Raw genomic sequence first — 17,639 nt, 5'->3', positions numbered from 1 at the left:
CAGATTCTTCAGTTTTCCAGCATCTTCTGCACATTTGAACCCTTTCCAGCAGTGACTGAATGATTTTGAGATTCATCTTTTCACACTGAGGACAACTGAGGGACTCAAACTCAGCTATTAAAAGAGGTTCAAACATTCACTGATGCTCCTGAAGGAAACACGATGCATTAAGAGTTGGGGGGTGACTTTTGAATTCAAATATCAAGGTAAATTGTACTTAATTCGTCTTCCAGGAAACATGCAAGTATCTTCCGAAGGGCAGTACTAAATGAAAAAAAAGGAATTCAAGCGAAATAAAAAAAAATTGGACATCTTCTTCCTGTTCAAACGTTTACACCCAAAAAATAATGATTAGTTCGTCCAAAAATCATCATTTTGTTTCAACGCTGTGTGACACAGTTAGGGTTAGAAGATAACACAAAAGAAGATATTTTGAGAAATGTGTTTTCTGTCCATATAATAAAAGTCAGTGGGGTTCAGTGTTGTTTGGATCCCAATTTCTTCAAAATAACTTCTTTTGTGTTCCTCTGAAGAAAGAAAGTCACACGAGTTTGGAACAACATGAGAGAAAGAGCAAATGATGTCAGAATGATGATTTGGGGGTGAATTAACCGGTCTAGAAGTCGCCTCTGTTGGTCTTGTAGAGAAACTCTGGGCGTGTTGTGCAGCTTGAGTTTGGCGTCACGGATCCTCACGTGTGTTTAGTGTCAGACTGTCGTTTACGTGAGAGTGAAGCAGCGCAGGATGTCAGTGGTGTGATTGTGTGATCTCTCAGATGTCTTTGCATGGTGCCCGTGTGTCACGCCGTGTCCCGCGGAGCAAGAACGAGCATGTAGATGAGATCCGGTCTCACATCTCTGTGTGTTTTGCTCCAAGTCTTCAAGCCATGCTTTATAGCATTATATAGCAGCGTTCGCCTTTAATCTGCCCGGTAATATTTCTAAACCTTCGACATGTATTTTATGAATTCCATAATAATCTTTTTCACGATCTCGCGCTGAACTCGAGAACCGCGGTCCCGGAGACCCAGATGTGCTTGGAAGCGTTCCCGCCTCTGCGCTCGCGTCTTTATCTCCCTTTACTCCTTTCCTGAGCGCTTGAACCTCAAAGCGTTCTTCAAACTGTAACGTTTAATTACCTTGAAATGACATTTAAATAATTCCCAGGCCCATCTGCATCTCTGGCTCTCACAGTCGGCTTGAAGATGGGCCCTCGACTTCGCTCCGCTACATCTGCTTTCCATTCGATTGTTTACCAGTGAATTAAAAAGAAATTCCAATTTACTTAGAAAATGGGAGTTCTGTACTTGTTAAACTCCCGTAGACGCAGACCAATATGTTTCTGTTTAATGAGCCTGAGGTTGGAACACACTAATAAATTAAAGGCAATTAAAGGCGTTGGATTTATCACAAAAGGATCCCGGCCGCGCGGCTTTGAACCGCCTCTTTTATGGACATACAGTGATTTTACGCAGTGTTAACCCTTCGCTGTACGGCGAGCCGCTCTCGCTCGTTTTCTAGCCGTCTGTTCTGACGTTACGAATGATGAAGGGATGCAGTGATGGTCGTGCGTTCATATTAATAAGCGGTTCAGTACGTGACGCAGCACTTCAGCATTTCAATCGGTATCAGTCAGAAGCTTTTTCCACCATGGAATAAAAAAAGGCAACTGCGACTTTATCTCACAATTCTGACTTTTCTCTTAGAACTGCAAGTTTATATCTCAGGATTTGAAGAGAAAATTTGCAATTACCTTATTTTTTATTTATTATGTGGCAGAAACAAACTACTATACTCATGACCTTATTATTCTGCAAGTTTAATTTCCCCAGTGGCGTTCAGATCTTGAAAACACATGTTGCATAATTTGTAATTTTTTAATTAGGTGAGAAATCACATGTGTATCTGTGACTCTAGACAGAGGGGAGGCTCACGGCCAATCAGAAACGCTCTGTACCTGTCAGTCATTTTGCAGTAGGATTTGTTTGGTCTAATTCGTCTAGGGTGCGTCTCAATCAGCTCTCTAGCTCAATAGTCAGTGCACTAGTCAGGGAGTCGGACATTTTAATAATTGCAGCAATCCTACTTAGTGCACTGAAATGTTTGCTCCCACAATGCACCGTGAAAACCAGGGAGCATCGATGCTCACTATGTTCTCTTAATGGAAGGTCAGAAGCGCGACATAATTTGCGCGAGCCAACTGAATACACATCATGATAGATGTTTTAAAAAACAAACTATTATTTAATTATATGTCAGTAGGGGTGTGACGAGACGAGATTTTTACACAGTATTTTTAAGAAATATTCAATGACGAATACATGACTGGAGAAATAGTAGTCTGATGTTTTAACTAACCATCTTGTACTGACTCATTTCAGTTCTACTTTCTGAGTATGAATTATCATATGCAGTAAAACACAACAACACTCGAGTACTGTAAAAGGTTTATCCACAAACTCAACTGACTGACTTCTGTATGATTTCAGTCTCTTCATGATTTATGAGCTTCATGATCTTTTGACCTCCTAACTGAACTCCTTTCCACAAACTGATCATAGAAACAAAAACAGTATAAATAATTTTCTCTTGGTGCGAACAAAAAGTGCAATCATAATCAGAGTACTCTCTCGATATTCAAAGTGCAAATAGAGACCAAACTTTCTTCAAGCATGATACAGAGCTGAGAGATGGTTACAAGTACACAGAGATCGCTTTCATATTAGGAGATATTTGCATTCATCGGAGAGCCGCTTTCAAAATGGAATTGCGCTTGAATGCGTACTCGCGTTTTACTTTCGCTTTCGGACATACTCCGTGAATAAGGAGCTGCGGTGCTGAGCGCGCATTCTACAAGATAAGACATTTGTCGGACGCTTTTTGGCTCTTTTGTGCATCAAATCGTCCGCCACGGTCTCGTCAGTCATCTCGTCACCTACTCTCATCACGTGACCGGTGAACTCTGATTGCGCTGTACGACTCGTGTTGGATGAGCTGGATTGAATTGAAGCGGCCGCTATCCTACTGAATTAAATGATTTTAATTTCTATAAAAAGCAAAACCACAGTGGAGGCGTAATGTAAACGTATCGATGGCATATTCTATCCTAATTTCAGAGCAACACTCCGTCATGGCAATATCGCGAGACAGCGTTTCACCTCGATGAGAAATCCCACTTCACTACTTCATTAGATAGGCGGTCTAGCTGAGATTTATAATTAATTTACAGCTAAAATGTGGCAGGAATATGTCACAAGAAATGTATTTATCATAATGTACTTTAAATAGCAAATCAGTTCTGCAGTTGTTCATAAATTCCAGTAGTGACGTTGTACAATGAGGACGTTGCCTGTTCCAGTGAGCCAGGGTCCTTACCAGTGCCCTAATTAGTGTACATGATATATTGATTTATGACTAGAGAGCTGATTGAGACGCACCTCTAACATTGTTGAAATGGTGTACAGCACCTTTAACTTTATCAGTCTGATCAAATTCACAGCTGATTTCACTTCCAGTCACATTGCATTGTGGGATGCAGTTTCACGCGTGCTCTGTGGCAGGCATACTGAAAATGCGTACTAGCGGCGTGTTTACTGTAGTGTGCCACGGTCCCGTCAGACATCTGGCAGCAGGAGTTGGGTGGCGTGTGGATTAGGGCTCTTTTACAGGCGAGCGCAGGGCCCTTCAGCTGCAGGTGTCTCTCTCTCTGTCTCCGACTCTCTGTTTTCATCCCCTGGGAACCGAGAGGCGAGTCGAGCTTTATGATGATAGAAAAAGAGCGCAGCGGAGCGGGGGCGCATGTGTTCTCCTCAGGCGCTCATGCAGCTGTGAGAGTTTGATTTATGTCTTTCTCAGAACTCTGGGATTTCAAAATGCTACATTTAATCAAACGCAGGGGTCGATCGCAGCGAATGCAGAAGATGTTCGGTGTGGAGAACAAAGACGCCTTTAATGTTCATTTCAACAGATCGACTATTAGATTGTGAACGCCACGAGGCATTCGTATGCATTGACTGCAGGAATGCCGCAGCGTTTCTCCGCGCATCTTCTGCAGACAGACAGTTTCATTAAGAGCGGATCGACGGATGAAGCATGCGCTCGAGCGTCAGAGCCGCAGCTGGCCCGCGCTGCTCTGTGTTTGAGGCAGTAGAATAATGACGGCAGGTGGATCGGGTCTGACGCGGCTTTGATCGGCCCTCCGACACCCCGGCCTGAAACCCGATCTCCGGCTGGACGGCTGTGTGGGGCTCCGGTGTGAGTCCGTTAGCTCTGATCTCTATTAACAGCTCCCACAGTCTCATAGAAACACGCTGACGCTGGTTCTGTTCTCCTGAAGCCTGCTGAAAAAACTATCATGTGTGTCATTTGACTGTTGTGAAGTGTATATTTCAGTAAAATCCCATATTCTCAAAACTAGTAGTGAGACTCATAAACCAGGCCTGTGATGTTGCTTATGTAGTAACGCAGTGCGTTTAGTCATGTTTGGAAGCTCTTCTCTCCCTCATGCGGGACCACCGTCATTCTGAACGTGTTTAGATCTTGCCGTTGTGTTTTTTGGCTTTCTCCTCCACCTTTGCCTGCTTTAATCCGCTTGTCGAGTTCATTGAGGTGGAACTGATGTCAGCTGACGTGTGGATCTCCGGCCTGCAGACACACGTCACGCTGTAGAAGCTCTGCGCTGCATTTGGGTGGCATTTGTGCTTTTCTTTCTTCAACAGATCGTTACAGAGCGCCACATCCAAACTCGCATGATTCTCGTAAAACCAAAGAGCCGTTGCATCATTTGGGTTTTTGGCCGTGCAGATGCAGCAAGTGGCAGGAATTCATTCTCTCTGTGTTCCAGCATGTGTGTGAGATTTGCTCGTCTATTAGTGGAGGCCATTGGAAAAAAACATTTTGTTTGATGTGATGTTTAAGAGACGAATGGGAGAGAGGAATCAGACGCATCAGGAAACGTTTGTGAAACGCTGAGGAGTCCAAACGTGGCTCATTAGCTGAATTAGTGGAGTGTGAATGTGTTGGACGGACTAGAGATGTTCTGACAGCACAACTCACATGACAAAAAGGAATTTAAAACCACAGAAAAAAGTTCAGAACAACAAATGTAACAGGATTCAAAACAGTTATATCGATAGTAAATAATGATTATATACAGAAATCATGTAACATGTTTACTTTAATGCACTGAATTATTCAGCATCATTTACTCTCATGTGTGGAGAGGGATTGGGGTGTGGAAGTTTCTCTCTATCTCAGAGCTGGCAAGCTCACAGCTGGAAAATTGTGATCTTTCCTGTCAGCTACTGGGTGTAATATAATTCCCAGGATACAGGATTCATTTCCCACAAAGGTGCAGTGACTCTGAAACATTGAGTGTCCAGTGGAAGTTTCTCAGGAGTGACTGACCGACCGCTGCTCTTTACACTGACCTGATGCAGTGACACAACCAACCAGCTGTCCGTCTGCCCGTCTGCCTGCCATTCTTTCTGTTTGTCTGCCATTTTGTCTGTCTGTCGTTTTGTCTGTCTGTCGTTTTGTTTGTTGTTCTGTCTGTCTGTCTGTCGTTTTGTCTGTCTGTCTGTCTGTCGTTTTGTCTGTCTGTCGTTTTGTTTGTTGTTCTGTCTGTCTGTCTGTCGTTTGTTCTGTCTGTCTGTCTGTCGTTTTGTCTGTCTGTCGTTTTTGTCTGTCTGTCTGTCGTTTTGTCTGTCTGCCTGTGTCGTTTTGTCTGTCTGTCTGTTGTTTTGTTTGTTGTGTTGTCTGTCTGTCTGTCGTTTTTGTCTGTCTGTCTGTCGTTTTGTCTGTCTGTTGTTTTGTTTGTTGTTCTGTCTGTCTGTCTGTCTGTCTGTCGTTTGGTCTGTCTGTCGTTTTGTCTGTCTGTTGTTTTGTTTGTTGTTCTGTCTGTCTGTCTGTCTGTCGTTTTTGTCTGTCTGTCTGTCGTTTTGTCTGTCTGTCGTTTTGTTTGTTGTTCTGTCTGTCTGTCTCTGTTGTTTTGTCTGTCTGTCTGTTGTTTTGTCTGTCTGTCGTTTTTGTCTGTCTGTCGTTTTGTCTGTCTGTCTGTCGTTTTGTCTGTCTGTCTGTCGTTTTGTCTGTCTGTCTGTCGTTTTGTTTGTTGTTCTGTCTGTCTGTCGTTTTTGTCTGTCTGTCTGTCGTTTTGTCTGTTTGTCTGTTGTTTTGTCTGTCTGTCGTTTTGTCTGTCTGTCTGCCTGTGTCGTTTTGTCTGTTTGTCTGTTGTTTTGTCTGTCTGTCTGTCGTTTTGTCTGTCTGTCTGTCGTTTTGTTTGTTGTTCTGTCTGTCTGTCTTTTTGTCTGTCTGTCTGTCGTTTTGTTTGTTGTTCTGTCTGTCTGTTGTTTTGTCTGTCTGTCTGTCGTTTTGTCTGTCTGTCGTTTTGTTTGTTGTTCTGTCTGTCTGTCTGTCGTTTTGTTTGTTGTTCTGTCTGTCTGTTGTTTTGTCTGTCTGTCTGTCGTTTTGTCTGTCTGTCGTTTTGTTTGTTGTTCTGTCTGTCTGTCTGTCGTTTTGTCTGTCTGTCGTTTTGTCTGTCTGCCTGTGTCGTTTTGTCTGTCTGTCTGTTGTTTTGTATGTCTGTCTGTTGTTTTCTCGGTCTGTCTGCCTGTGTTGTTAGTCTGTCTATCTGACTTGTCTGTAAGTTGAGATCAGGCTTTTGCAAAGTTCAGAACTGAAGAATTTCAGTTCATGAGTGTGAACTTATATTGAAGTAGCACAACACACAAGGTTGAACTGGAATGACAAGAAGAGGATTTTACTGAACTGTAATTTGAAGAAATTCAACACGGGTGATGGATTCTGGGAGTTTTCTTTCATAATTGATTAAATATGATGAAAAATTTCAACTTAATACGAATATATACATCTGTCTTTAAACATTAACATTAAACATTAAACATTAAAGGCTTTTTAAACTTTTTCAGACAAGACTTTTGTCCGACTAGTTTCCAACTGTTTCTAGTTTAAAATTACAGCTGTGAATGTCTTTGAATTTATTTATTTATTCTTCATTCAAATTGCAACTCTGCATCTGGTTTACTAAATCAAATTCAGGAACTGAATTTATTGTAATGATTCTTGATTCAGTTCTGATGGTTGAGATGTTTGTTTGTGTGTTCGTCTGATCTCAAACATCACTCAGATTTTTATGTGACATTTGGCAGCATGTGTCAGAGCCGTGAAATGATTGATCATGGATTATATTCCTCAGGCTTCGTTCATATTTTTCCCAGTGTTTTCCTGCAGTGGTTCTTCTTCTTCGGCTCGTCTGGTTTATTAGCAGCGCTGTAGTTTGTGATTCTAGCTAACTGATAACTGCGGGTCACATGGGCTCACGGACTTCAGCAGGTAGTTTTCTGTGCTGCTGGCGGAACGAATTGGAGTCTCCGTGGTCGAGTGAAGATATCAAAACACAAGGCCATGTGGGAGGGTTGAGAACCGACCCTTTCCCATGATCCCTCAGACGCGCTCCTGATCAGTGAAGGTGAGCCGACGCGGGTTCATTCCCAGCACTGCGGTCTGGAGGTGGGCAAGTCTCTGACAGAAAGAAGGCATTAGCGCTGCAGCGGTGGGTTAATCTGTAATTAATTAAGCTAATTACAGGCCTGTCGTTAGGGCTCACAGTTCTGCTGGAGTGACAGTGTGTAATTAATGAAATCAGCCAGTAGGAACACTGAGATGGAATGTGATTCTTGCACAGCGGAATTTTCTGAAGGGAAGTTTTAGACACAAAGATTTGACAGGATGTTCCCTTCAGGACCGCTGACCCCGTGACCTCCGCACCAGAGAGACTAGAAACATGACTGTGTGTGTGTGCTGTGTAGATTTAGCAGGCAGCTGTGTTTTGGATTCTTTGGATGCGTTTTTATGTTGATCCATTATATCAGTGTTTTTGAATCCTGGTGACTCACCGCTCTGCACATTTTCTGTGTATCTCTTATCTGACACACTTAGTTCAGTTCATGAATCTCTCACCTAATGAGCTGATGATCTGAATCAGATGTGTTAAATAAGGGAGGCATACAAAATGCTTGTTCAGGCTGCATCTGCGCTGTGCAGACCGATCGGCGTTTGACGTCAAAGTACCGCGAGAGCGATTTACAAGCATAAGGAGTCGTAAGCTCTCCAGTCGCTCTCACGGTACTTTGACGTCAAACGCCGATCGGTCTGCACAGCGCAGATGCAGCTTGAATAAGCCGATCATGTGCAGAGTGTTGAGTGCCCAGGACCAGGATTGAAAACCCCTGCATTATATTACCCAGATCCAACCACACCCACTACATCTAAACCACACCCACTTTCTTCTGACCACACCCACTACATGCAAACCACACCCACTATATACAAACCACAGAAAGTTTAAAGGTTTGTGTCAAAGTTCAGCAATAAAACAGCAGAAGGTAATGGACAGTCCTCATGATAAAAAATGTGTGTGTGTGTGTGTGTGTGTGTGTTCTCTCATTGAGTTCCTCAGGGTTGTTGAGAGTCCTTCAGGTTGTCCCGTGTCATGAGCTCAGGGACTGTGTGTGTGTGTGTGTGTGTGTGTGTGTGTGTGTGTGTGTAGTCCTGTTTCTATGATGTGACTCTTAATGCTGTAGTCAAACGGTGTGTGTTTTGAGTTCTTGTGTAATGAGTGTGTGTGAGCGGTTTGTGAGTTCTTATGAGTAATTATGGGTTCTGTTTGAAGCGGCCTGTAAAACAGCAGCTCTCTGGAGCTCCACACAGAGAGAGAGAGAGTGTGTGTGTGTGTGTTTGCAGTAAGAGCTCCAGCACTGGCTGGTATATTCAGTAGGAACTGCGTCTCATTTCAGTCAGGAGAGAGACAGACAGGCGGAGAGAGACAGACAGGCGAGAGAGACAGACAGGCGAGGTGAGGTGTTGGCTGCGAGCGGTCGGACGGTTGGTTGGTTGGCTGGTAAACGGTAGTTGTGGGTGGTCCGCAGTGCCACTCTCTCCTGCTCATTTTTAAAGTCGTTTGTTTGACACATTCTGGCCTTAATTTGCACTGTTATTTCCTGCTGCACTTACAGCTGTGAGGACTCCCATCATGCTCTGCTCTGCAGCCTCCGTGACCCTCTCGTTTCATCGTGACATCACTGCCCCCCTGTGGCCGTTTCCGGTGTCCTGCCGGACACGGCCTGCGTGAGTCTTGTCACATGTTTGTGACAGTGAGAGGCTTCCTCTGATGACATTGGTCTGTTTTGTGGGCGTCTCAGAAGCACAGATCTCACTAGCATGGAAACATGCGCTGCGGGCGGGTCTTGTGTTCTCCGGCTCTAATGGGCTCAGCGTAAACGCTCTCGCGGCTGCCCGCTCTCTAAATAAATAATTCCAAAAGCCCATCGAACAGAGACGTCAAACACATGGAGGGTCGTTCTCTACTCAAATAAACCAACACAGTCTCACTCTGAATGTCTCTCTCTCTCCATATGTGCCTCTCTGTCTGTCTCTCTCTCTCTGTATTCCTGCTGCTGGCTGTGATGGATCAGTTTTTGACTTGTGAAGTCTGTTGTGTGAGCGAAGAACACAAGCCCCGCCCATGGTTCGAGTCCTGCCCCTCGTAAGGAGTCATGTGGTGCTGCGGTGTGATTTACTGCGCTCTCTCAGCTGGCGTGTTTGTGTCCTGCAGTAAATCTGTGTTCCTGAATCTGCGGCTCTCATCTACACATCGTCTCTATAGGAAAGCGTAAATAATCTCTCCTGCGTAACGCTTGTAATTGAGGCTGTATTTCACTCTTGGACAGAAACATCTCCTCTCAGTTTTAAACCCCATTAAAATTGAAACTGATTTAATGTGTCTGTGGAGTAACTCAACACTCATGAACCTGTCTGTCTGTAGACCCGTCTGTCTGTCTGCATGTTTGTCTGTCTGTCTGCATGTTTGTCTGTCTGTCTGTCTGTCTGCATGTTTGTCTGTCTGTCTGTCTGTATGTTTGTCTGTCTGTCTGCATGTTTGTCTGTCTGCATGTTTGTCTGTCTGTCTGCATGTTTGTCTGTCTGCATGTTTGTCTGTCTGCATGTTTGTCTGTCTGCATGTTTGTCTGTCTGCATGTTTGTCTGTCTGCATGTTTGTCTGTCTGTCTGTCTGCATGTTTGTCTGTCTGTCTGTCTGTCTGTATGTTTGTCTGTCTGTCTGCATGTTTGTCTGTCTGCATGTTTGTCTGTCTGCATGTTTGTCTGTCTGTCTGCATGTTTGTCTGTCTGTCTGTCTGCATGTTTGTCTGTCTGTCTGTCTGTCTGTATGTTTGTCTGTCTGTCTGCATGTTTGTCTGTCTGCATGTTTGTCTGTCTGTCTGTCTGTCTGTCTGTCTGTCTGCATGTTTGTCTGTCTGTCTGTCTGTCTTTATGTTTGTCTGTCTGTCTGTATGTTTGTCTGTCTGTCTGTCTGTCTGCATGTTTGTCTGTCTGCATGTTTGTCTGTCTGCATGTTTGTCTGTCTGTCTGCATGTTTGTCTGTCTGTCTGCATGTTTGTCTGTCTGTCTGCATGTTCGTCTGTCTGTCTATCTGTCTGTCTGCATGTTTGTCTGTCTGTCTGTCTGCATGTTTGTCTGTCTGCATGTTTGTCTGTCTGTCTGTCTGCATGTCTGTCTGTCTGCATGTCTGTCTGTCTGCATGTTTGTTTGTCTGTCTGTCTGTCTCTGTCTGCATGTTTGTCTGTCTGTCTGTCTGTCTTTATGTTTGTCTGTCTGTCTGTATGTTTGTCTGTCTGTCTGTATGTTTGTCTGTCTGTGCATGTTTGTCTGTCTGTCTGCATGTCTGTCTGTCTGTCTGCATGTTTGTCTGTCTGTCTGTATGTTTGTCTGTCTGTCTGTCTGTCTGCATGTTTGTCTGTCTGTCTGTCTGCATGTTTGTCTGTCTGTATGTTTGTTTGTCTGTCTGTCTGTCTGTATGTTTGTCTGTCTGTCTGTCTGTCTGTCTGTATGTTTGTCTGTCTGTATGTTTGTCTGTCTGTATGTTTGTCTGTCTGTCTGCATGTCTGTCTGTCTGTCTGTCTGTCTGTCTGTATGTTTGTCTGTCTGTCTGCATGTCTGTCTGTATGTTTGTCTGTCTGTCTGTTTGTCTGTCTGTCTGTCTGTCTGCATGTTTGTCTGTCTGTCTGCATGTTTGTCTGTCTGTATGTTTGTCTGTCTGTCTGCATGTTTGTCTGTCTGTCTGTATGTTTGTCTGTCTGCATGTTTGTCTGTCTGCATGTTTGTCTGTCTGTCTGCATGTTCGTCTGTCTGTCTATCTGTCTGTCTGCATGTTTGTCTGTCTGTCTGTCTGTATGTCTGTCTGTCTGTCTGCATGTTCGTCTGTCTGTCTGTCTGTCTGCATGTTTGTCTGTCTGTCTGTCTGCATGTTTGTCTGTCTGTCTATCTGTCTGTCTTCATGTGTGTGTGTGTGTGTGTGTGTGTGTGTCTGTAGACCCGTCTGTGGTGCAGAGTTTGAATCCTCACAGATGTCGTCCTGCTTTTGTTCTCCTGTATGTTCATTTTCTCTCTCTCTGTTTCTCTCTGACGTGTTTTTCTCTCTCTGCGCTCACTGTCACTCATGTTCAGAGCTGTCGTCGAGGTTAATATCTCAGCAGTGCTGAAGAGCTTCACTTAAGTCGCATGAAATGCTGTCGCTGGCGCAGCTCCCGCGTTTGAAACAGAATGAGTCACCCAATGCAGTTGCGCATGTTTCCGCTCGCAGCAGCTGGACTGAATAAGAGCTGCGGTTCAGATGGTGTCCTGCTGCATGTAGGTCCGCTGGAGTTTCATGCGCTCCATGCTGAAGTTTATTTGCACAGGATCCCACTTACCGTTTGGAGGAAGCGAATGTCGTGCAGCGGCAGGAGGGATTCAGATTTCACAAGTCCAAGATAAACATGCACCTGATCTCCAGTATGTTTAATGCCCCGCTGCATTACTGTGCTCTCTCTGTGATTTTATGACTTTTTATAACTACAGTTCCAGTCATCGGATCTGATTGGCTATTTAGTCCAACGCTTTCCACTGTTTGTGATGTTGCAGAACGGCTGCGTGTGAGTTTGGCTGCTTCGGCTCTGTTAGATGGTTGGATGATCGCTGTTGCATGTTTCTGCAGTGTTGCGGTTCCTGCACGGCTTGTTGGTGGAAAAGGAAGGCGTGTTTCTGAGGTGCGGCGTGATGATGGTCACTTGACACACTGTGTTTTCAGGAGTTCAGACACATGCGCAGGTGCTCTCTCTGGTCTGAAACCATAATTTACTTACTCCACCAATCACGGCGCGGCGTGAGGCTGTGAGAGGTCTGTGATTGGCTGGTCTCTGTGTTGTCATAACATGAACATGAAAGGCTGTGTGTCATTCTCTCAGTATGAATGTTCTGTCACCCTGTATTTGTTGAGGGTCCTAAAACCTTTTGATGGAAAGACTCTAGCCGAAATGACTGAAATGTAGTTCAGCCAAAAATTATAATTCTGTCATGTCGTTCCAAACCTGTATAACTGTCTCTTTTGATATTTTGAAGAACCAAACATTGAACCTCATTGACTTTCATTATATGGACAAAAAACACTGAGACATTTTGCAAAATATCTTCTTTTGTGTTCCACAGAAGAAAGAAAGAAAGTCATACAGGTTTGAAAGACATGATGACAGAATGATGATTTTTGGCTGAAATCTCATGGTTTATGCTGTGAACAGGCCTTCAACTCTAAAGCCTCAGTGTGTGTGTGTGTGAAGCAGTTGCAGGTGTGTGACATTGACTTTAGACCGCATGAATCTCCTCCGCTGCTTGTTTACAGTCGCAGGGCCGGTGCAGACGACTCCTGAAATTACAGGCATTACTCTGACAGGCCAACGTCCTCGCTGCCTTCTCTCTCCGCACATCAAAGCGCTCGGCCCCCGTACGGCTGCGTCTTCAATGGCCGCGGGAGGCTTTGAAGTGCCGTCCGTGTTTATGATAGCGGAGCTGGAGCGCTGGGCCCGAGCCATGATGGGAAGAGAGTCCCGGGTCCGCAGGTGGCCTGGACGCTCTGTTTGTGTGTGTTTCTGTGCGTTATCTCACACACGGCCTCTTAAAAGCCATAAAGTTCTTTTAATAGAGCTCTTAAAGGATGAGAAGGACTGCTGAACGCAGCGGATGTTGAACATGAGCCTTTAATACAGTCACAAACACAACACAGTTAATCATTTGTGATGCTGGAAGCTGATTGGCCCTCAAACATGCGCGATGGCCTGCGGCCTGACACACAAGATCCCGGACGCTTCCAAAGCCCTTCTGGAAGTAGTGGGAGCTCATCAGCGGGACGGCCTGCGCTCTTATCGGGTGATTGAGGCGTTCTGATTTACGCCAGAGAATTCCCAGTAAATCCCGCAGGCATGGGAGCCATTACATGTGCGCGGTCGTGACGGATGACCTCAGCGCTGAACTGTGGGTAAAGATGATTGTTTAAGAACCAGAGAGGCTGAAGTTTCATGGACTTTTATTGAAGGAAAATGTTATTTTTGGCTTCATATCAGATGCTTTGTGCTCTTGTATGAAGTGATGTGTGTGAGTGTGTGATGCAGTAACACACACACGTCAGGTTGAGCTAATCGATGTTCTTCTCAGTTGAAAACGAGAGTGAACAGTGTGTGACGCGGCACCTTAACACCAGGCCGTGTGTGTGTGTGTGTGTGTGTGTGTGTTGCAGGTGCGGTGCTGTTGGTGAGCGTTCAGGGCGTCGCTGTCAATGTGGATCCGGTTCTGTCCTCCTGGCTGCTGTTCCACCCGCAGAGAGCCAGCGGCAACAGACAGACTCAACAGGTACGTCCGTCTCTCTGTCTGTGTGTGTGTGTGTGTGTGTGTGTGTGTGTGTGAGACGTTACTGATGCTGAGTGATGCTTACAGGTTTCCATAGTGATGAAGAAGAGGAGGGAGGATGAAGCATCTGTTGGCAGCACACCACTAACCAAACAACCTAGTAATCAGGCGTCAGACTACACTAGCAGCCCTGTGAAGACCAAGACTGTGACAGGTACACACACACACACACACACACACACACACACAGATCACAGGATTTTGGTTTCATTTTTAGTTCTGTAATTTGTAAGATGTTCATTTAGTATCCCACATGTTTCTTGTTAAAAAGCCATTTAAAATGAGATTAAGAAATGCTGATGAGATTTAAAATGTGTGTCCAAACACTTTTAAAATCATAGAGAACTCTCTTTTTATCACGTATTTCGATTCAGTCTCATGAATGGAATATAATTCAGTTGAAATGAATAGAAAAAATGAAATGTTCTTATCAGATGTAATTTTGGCTGCATGCTGCGTTTTCTTCAATACTGACTGTATGTCTGAATGAGAGGAGCGAATGTGAGGAGAATTCATGAGGAGCATTAAAGAGGAGCGTTAGAGAGGTGTTTGAGAGAAGTGCACGAGAGGAGCGTTCATGAGGAGTGTTATCCCTCCAGCGTGAGGAAGATCCATTTAGATCCACTTGGATCTTCCCAACTCTTCCATCCAGATAGTGGTATTCTCTGTTTTTACTGTTATTTTTTATTTCTAATGCGTTCCGTTTTTATTCTTATTTGGTTCTTCTTTATGTAAAGCACTTTGAATTACTGTTGTGTATGAAATGTGCTTTACAAATAAACTTGCCTTGCCTTCATGAGGAGTGTTCGAGAGGAGCGTATGTGAGGAGTGATTTAGAGCAGCATTCAAGAGCAGTGTTTATGAGGAGCTCGGCGTGTTGTGTGGGAGATTTTGGGCTGTTTTGCATGTTTCTTGTCTGCAGGAGCTGCTTGAGATGGTTTGACCTTCACACTGCAGATGTTGATCATTTCCAGTGTAATCAAAAGCCTCTCAGAGTCCATGCGTTACTGCAGTGTGGTTTTCATTAACAGAAACACAACACCGATCTGCACACACACACACACACACACTGAAACTGGTCTTAACTCCACTTCCTTCTCTGGTCTTCCTGTAATTTATTGTTTGATTTGTACACACACACACACACACACACACACACTTACACATACACATACACATTATTGCATTTGTTTTATTGTATGTTTGTGTGAGAATGTGTTTTTGTGTCCAGCGGTTATTAACGTGAAGAACATTCTGAATCTGTCTCCATTAACCTGTGTGTGTGTGTGTGTGTGTGTGTGTGTGTGTGTGTGTGTGTGTGTGTGTGTGTGTGTGTGTGTGTGTGTGTGTGTGTGTGTGTGTGTGTGTGTGTGTGTGTGTGTGTGTATAGAGTCGAGGCCTCTCTCAGTTCCAGTGAAGGTTTTTCCATCATCTGAAGAATGTCACGTGAGTCCAGAGGAACACATGAAGAACCTGATAACACACACCTGGAACGCCGTCAAACACCTCACACTACAGGTGTGTGTGTGTGTGTGTGTGTGTCAGTCACTTCCTGCTGCTCTCGGTGATTCGTGCCGATCTCTCCTTCTGTTCGAGCGATTGTGTCATGAGTTATTTTTATTTTATATTAGACTCGAGTGTGTTCACAGCAGCAGGTTGCTACCAAAACTGTAAGTGGATCTGCGCTAACAGAGCGGCCGTCGCCATGGAAAAACGCAGTAACGCGGGTCCGCTCAGCTGCCGCACATTAATGAACAGGATATTTTCTCTGCGTGTTTCGTGTGGCTCACGGGACGAGAGCAGATGTGTTGTGATGAATTAAACCTTCTGCTCCGTCGTCAGCATCAGCTCAACACACACTCTGTTCACACTCTCTTCATCAGCACGTCCGGCTCTGAAACCACTTTACTTTTCATCAGTAAACCGCTTAGGCTATTAACACAAGTTAGTCATCTATTTTTTTTTTTTCATTATGCTGATCATAACATAACTGGCCATTTCTTCAAGTCAGTTACATAAAAAGGTTTAATTTGAATCTGAAAAGTAAGGGGCCATTCACAAAAAATCAGTTTTTCCCACGACTGCACTGCTTTTCCAGTGTTTCTCTATGTAAACGTGTGCTAGACGGACGTCTTTAACAGTTGCTCTCACGTCTGGTGTCTTTCACAGCGGCGTTTTAAACAATGCGTCTCTTGGACTGACCTGCATCTCTCATTTTTGCTGTTAAAAACATAAGATGCAGGTCAGTGGAATGAAAAACACTCTGTGTGAAGACTGATTGACCCTTGGTTAACTGCTAGTTGGTTCTAGACTAGTTCTAGTTCAGACTAGCAGCTGTGTTTATGCATCTGGCCCCTCAATCGCTCTCGTTGTTCAGCCACCATCATACAGATGCATCAGGGATTAAACCTCAGTGTGAAGGTAAAACGAGCACCTGTTTCAGCGCTCATGGCTTTGGCGTTGTATTTGTGCTGCATCTCTGAAGAGCGTGCGATTATTAAACACATGCTGTCGGTTTGGACCCACGAGTGTATCAGCTGGTGTCGGCGCTGGAGGGGAAACAAACAGCACATCAAAAGCCTCATTACAGCAGCGTCCGGCGCTAATGGAGCGTCCAGCAGAAACAAACACAGCGTTGCACTCTTCACGGTTTATTTTACATGATTATCACCTCCACCGCCAACACCGCGAGGAGCCGTCAGCTTCTGTGAGCGCTGAAGAACATGAGGAATCACTGTGTGCTTTATTATATAGCTTTATACAGTACAGGTGGATTCAAAGCTGTGGAGGATTGTTTCCGCCATGGAAAAAAAAAATTAAAAGATTTAATTCTGACTTTATATCTCACAATTCTGACTTTATATCTCGCAATTCTGACTTTATATCTCGCAATTCTGACTTTATATCTCGCAATTCTGACTTTTTCTCGCAATTCTGACTTTTTCTCGCAATTCTGACTTTTTCTCGCAATTCTGACTTAATGCAATTCTGACTTTATAACTCAATTCTGACTTTATAACTTGCAATTCTGACTTTATAACTCAATTCTGACTTTATAACTTGCAATTCTGACTTTATAACTTGCAATTCTGACTTTATAACTCGCAATTCTGACTTTATAACTTGCAATTCTGACTTTATATCTCGCAATTCTGACTTTATAACTCAATTCTGACTTTATAACTTGCAATTCTGACTTTATAACTTGCAATTCTGACTTTATAACTCGCAATTCTGACTTTATAACTTGCAATTCTGACTTTATATCTCGCAATTCTGACTTTATTACTCAATTCTGACTTTATATCTCGCAAATTCTGACTTTATAACTCAATTCTGACTTTATAACTCAATTCTGACTTTATAACTCGCAATTCTGACTTTATAACTCAATTCTGACTTTATATCTCGCAATTCTGACTTTTTCTTGCAATTCTGACTTTTTCTTGCAATTTTGACTTTATAACTTAATTCTGACTTTTTCTCGCAATTCTGACTTTATAACTCGCAATTCTGACTTTATAACTCGCAATTCTGACTTTATAACTTGCAATTCTGACTTTATCTCTCGCAATTCTGACTTTATAACTCAATTCTGACTTTCTCTCGCAATTCTGACTTTATAACTCGCAATTCTGACTTTATCTCGCAATTCTGACTTTATAACTTGCAATTCTGACTTTATAACTCAATTCTGACTTTTTCTCGTTATTCTGACTATATCTCGCAATTCTGACTTTTTCTCGCAATTCTGACTTTATAACTCGCAATTCTGACTTTATAACGCAATTCTGACTTTATAACTCAATTCTGACTTTATAACTCACA

At 43.7% G+C, this 17,639-nt stretch overlaps 1 protein-coding gene across 11 annotated transcripts in view; it reads left to right on the top strand.

Annotated features, from left to right (window-relative positions):
* The window catches only part of LOC137002215 (intermembrane lipid transfer protein VPS13B-like), a 110,401-nt gene that overhangs the window by 32,861 nt on the left and 59,901 nt on the right, over nucleotides 1-17,639 (top strand). For all 11 annotated transcript variants that reach the window (XM_067361811.1, XM_067361819.1, XM_067361745.1 and 8 more), the window contains exons 20-22: nucleotides 13,642-13,754; nucleotides 13,839-13,965; nucleotides 15,202-15,329. In XM_067361811.1, coding sequence (XP_067217912.1) covers nucleotides 13,642-13,754; nucleotides 13,839-13,965; nucleotides 15,202-15,329 — 368 coding nt within the window. The remainder of the gene's footprint in view (nucleotides 1-13,641; nucleotides 13,755-13,838; nucleotides 13,966-15,201; nucleotides 15,330-17,639) is intronic.

Source organism: Chanodichthys erythropterus, chromosome 2 (assembly GCF_024489055.1).
Source record: "Chanodichthys erythropterus isolate Z2021 chromosome 2, ASM2448905v1, whole genome shotgun sequence".
Classification (NCBI taxonomy): domain Eukaryota; kingdom Metazoa; phylum Chordata; class Actinopteri; order Cypriniformes; family Xenocyprididae; genus Chanodichthys; species Chanodichthys erythropterus.
This window is presented reverse-complemented; position numbering and strand designations above follow the sequence as displayed.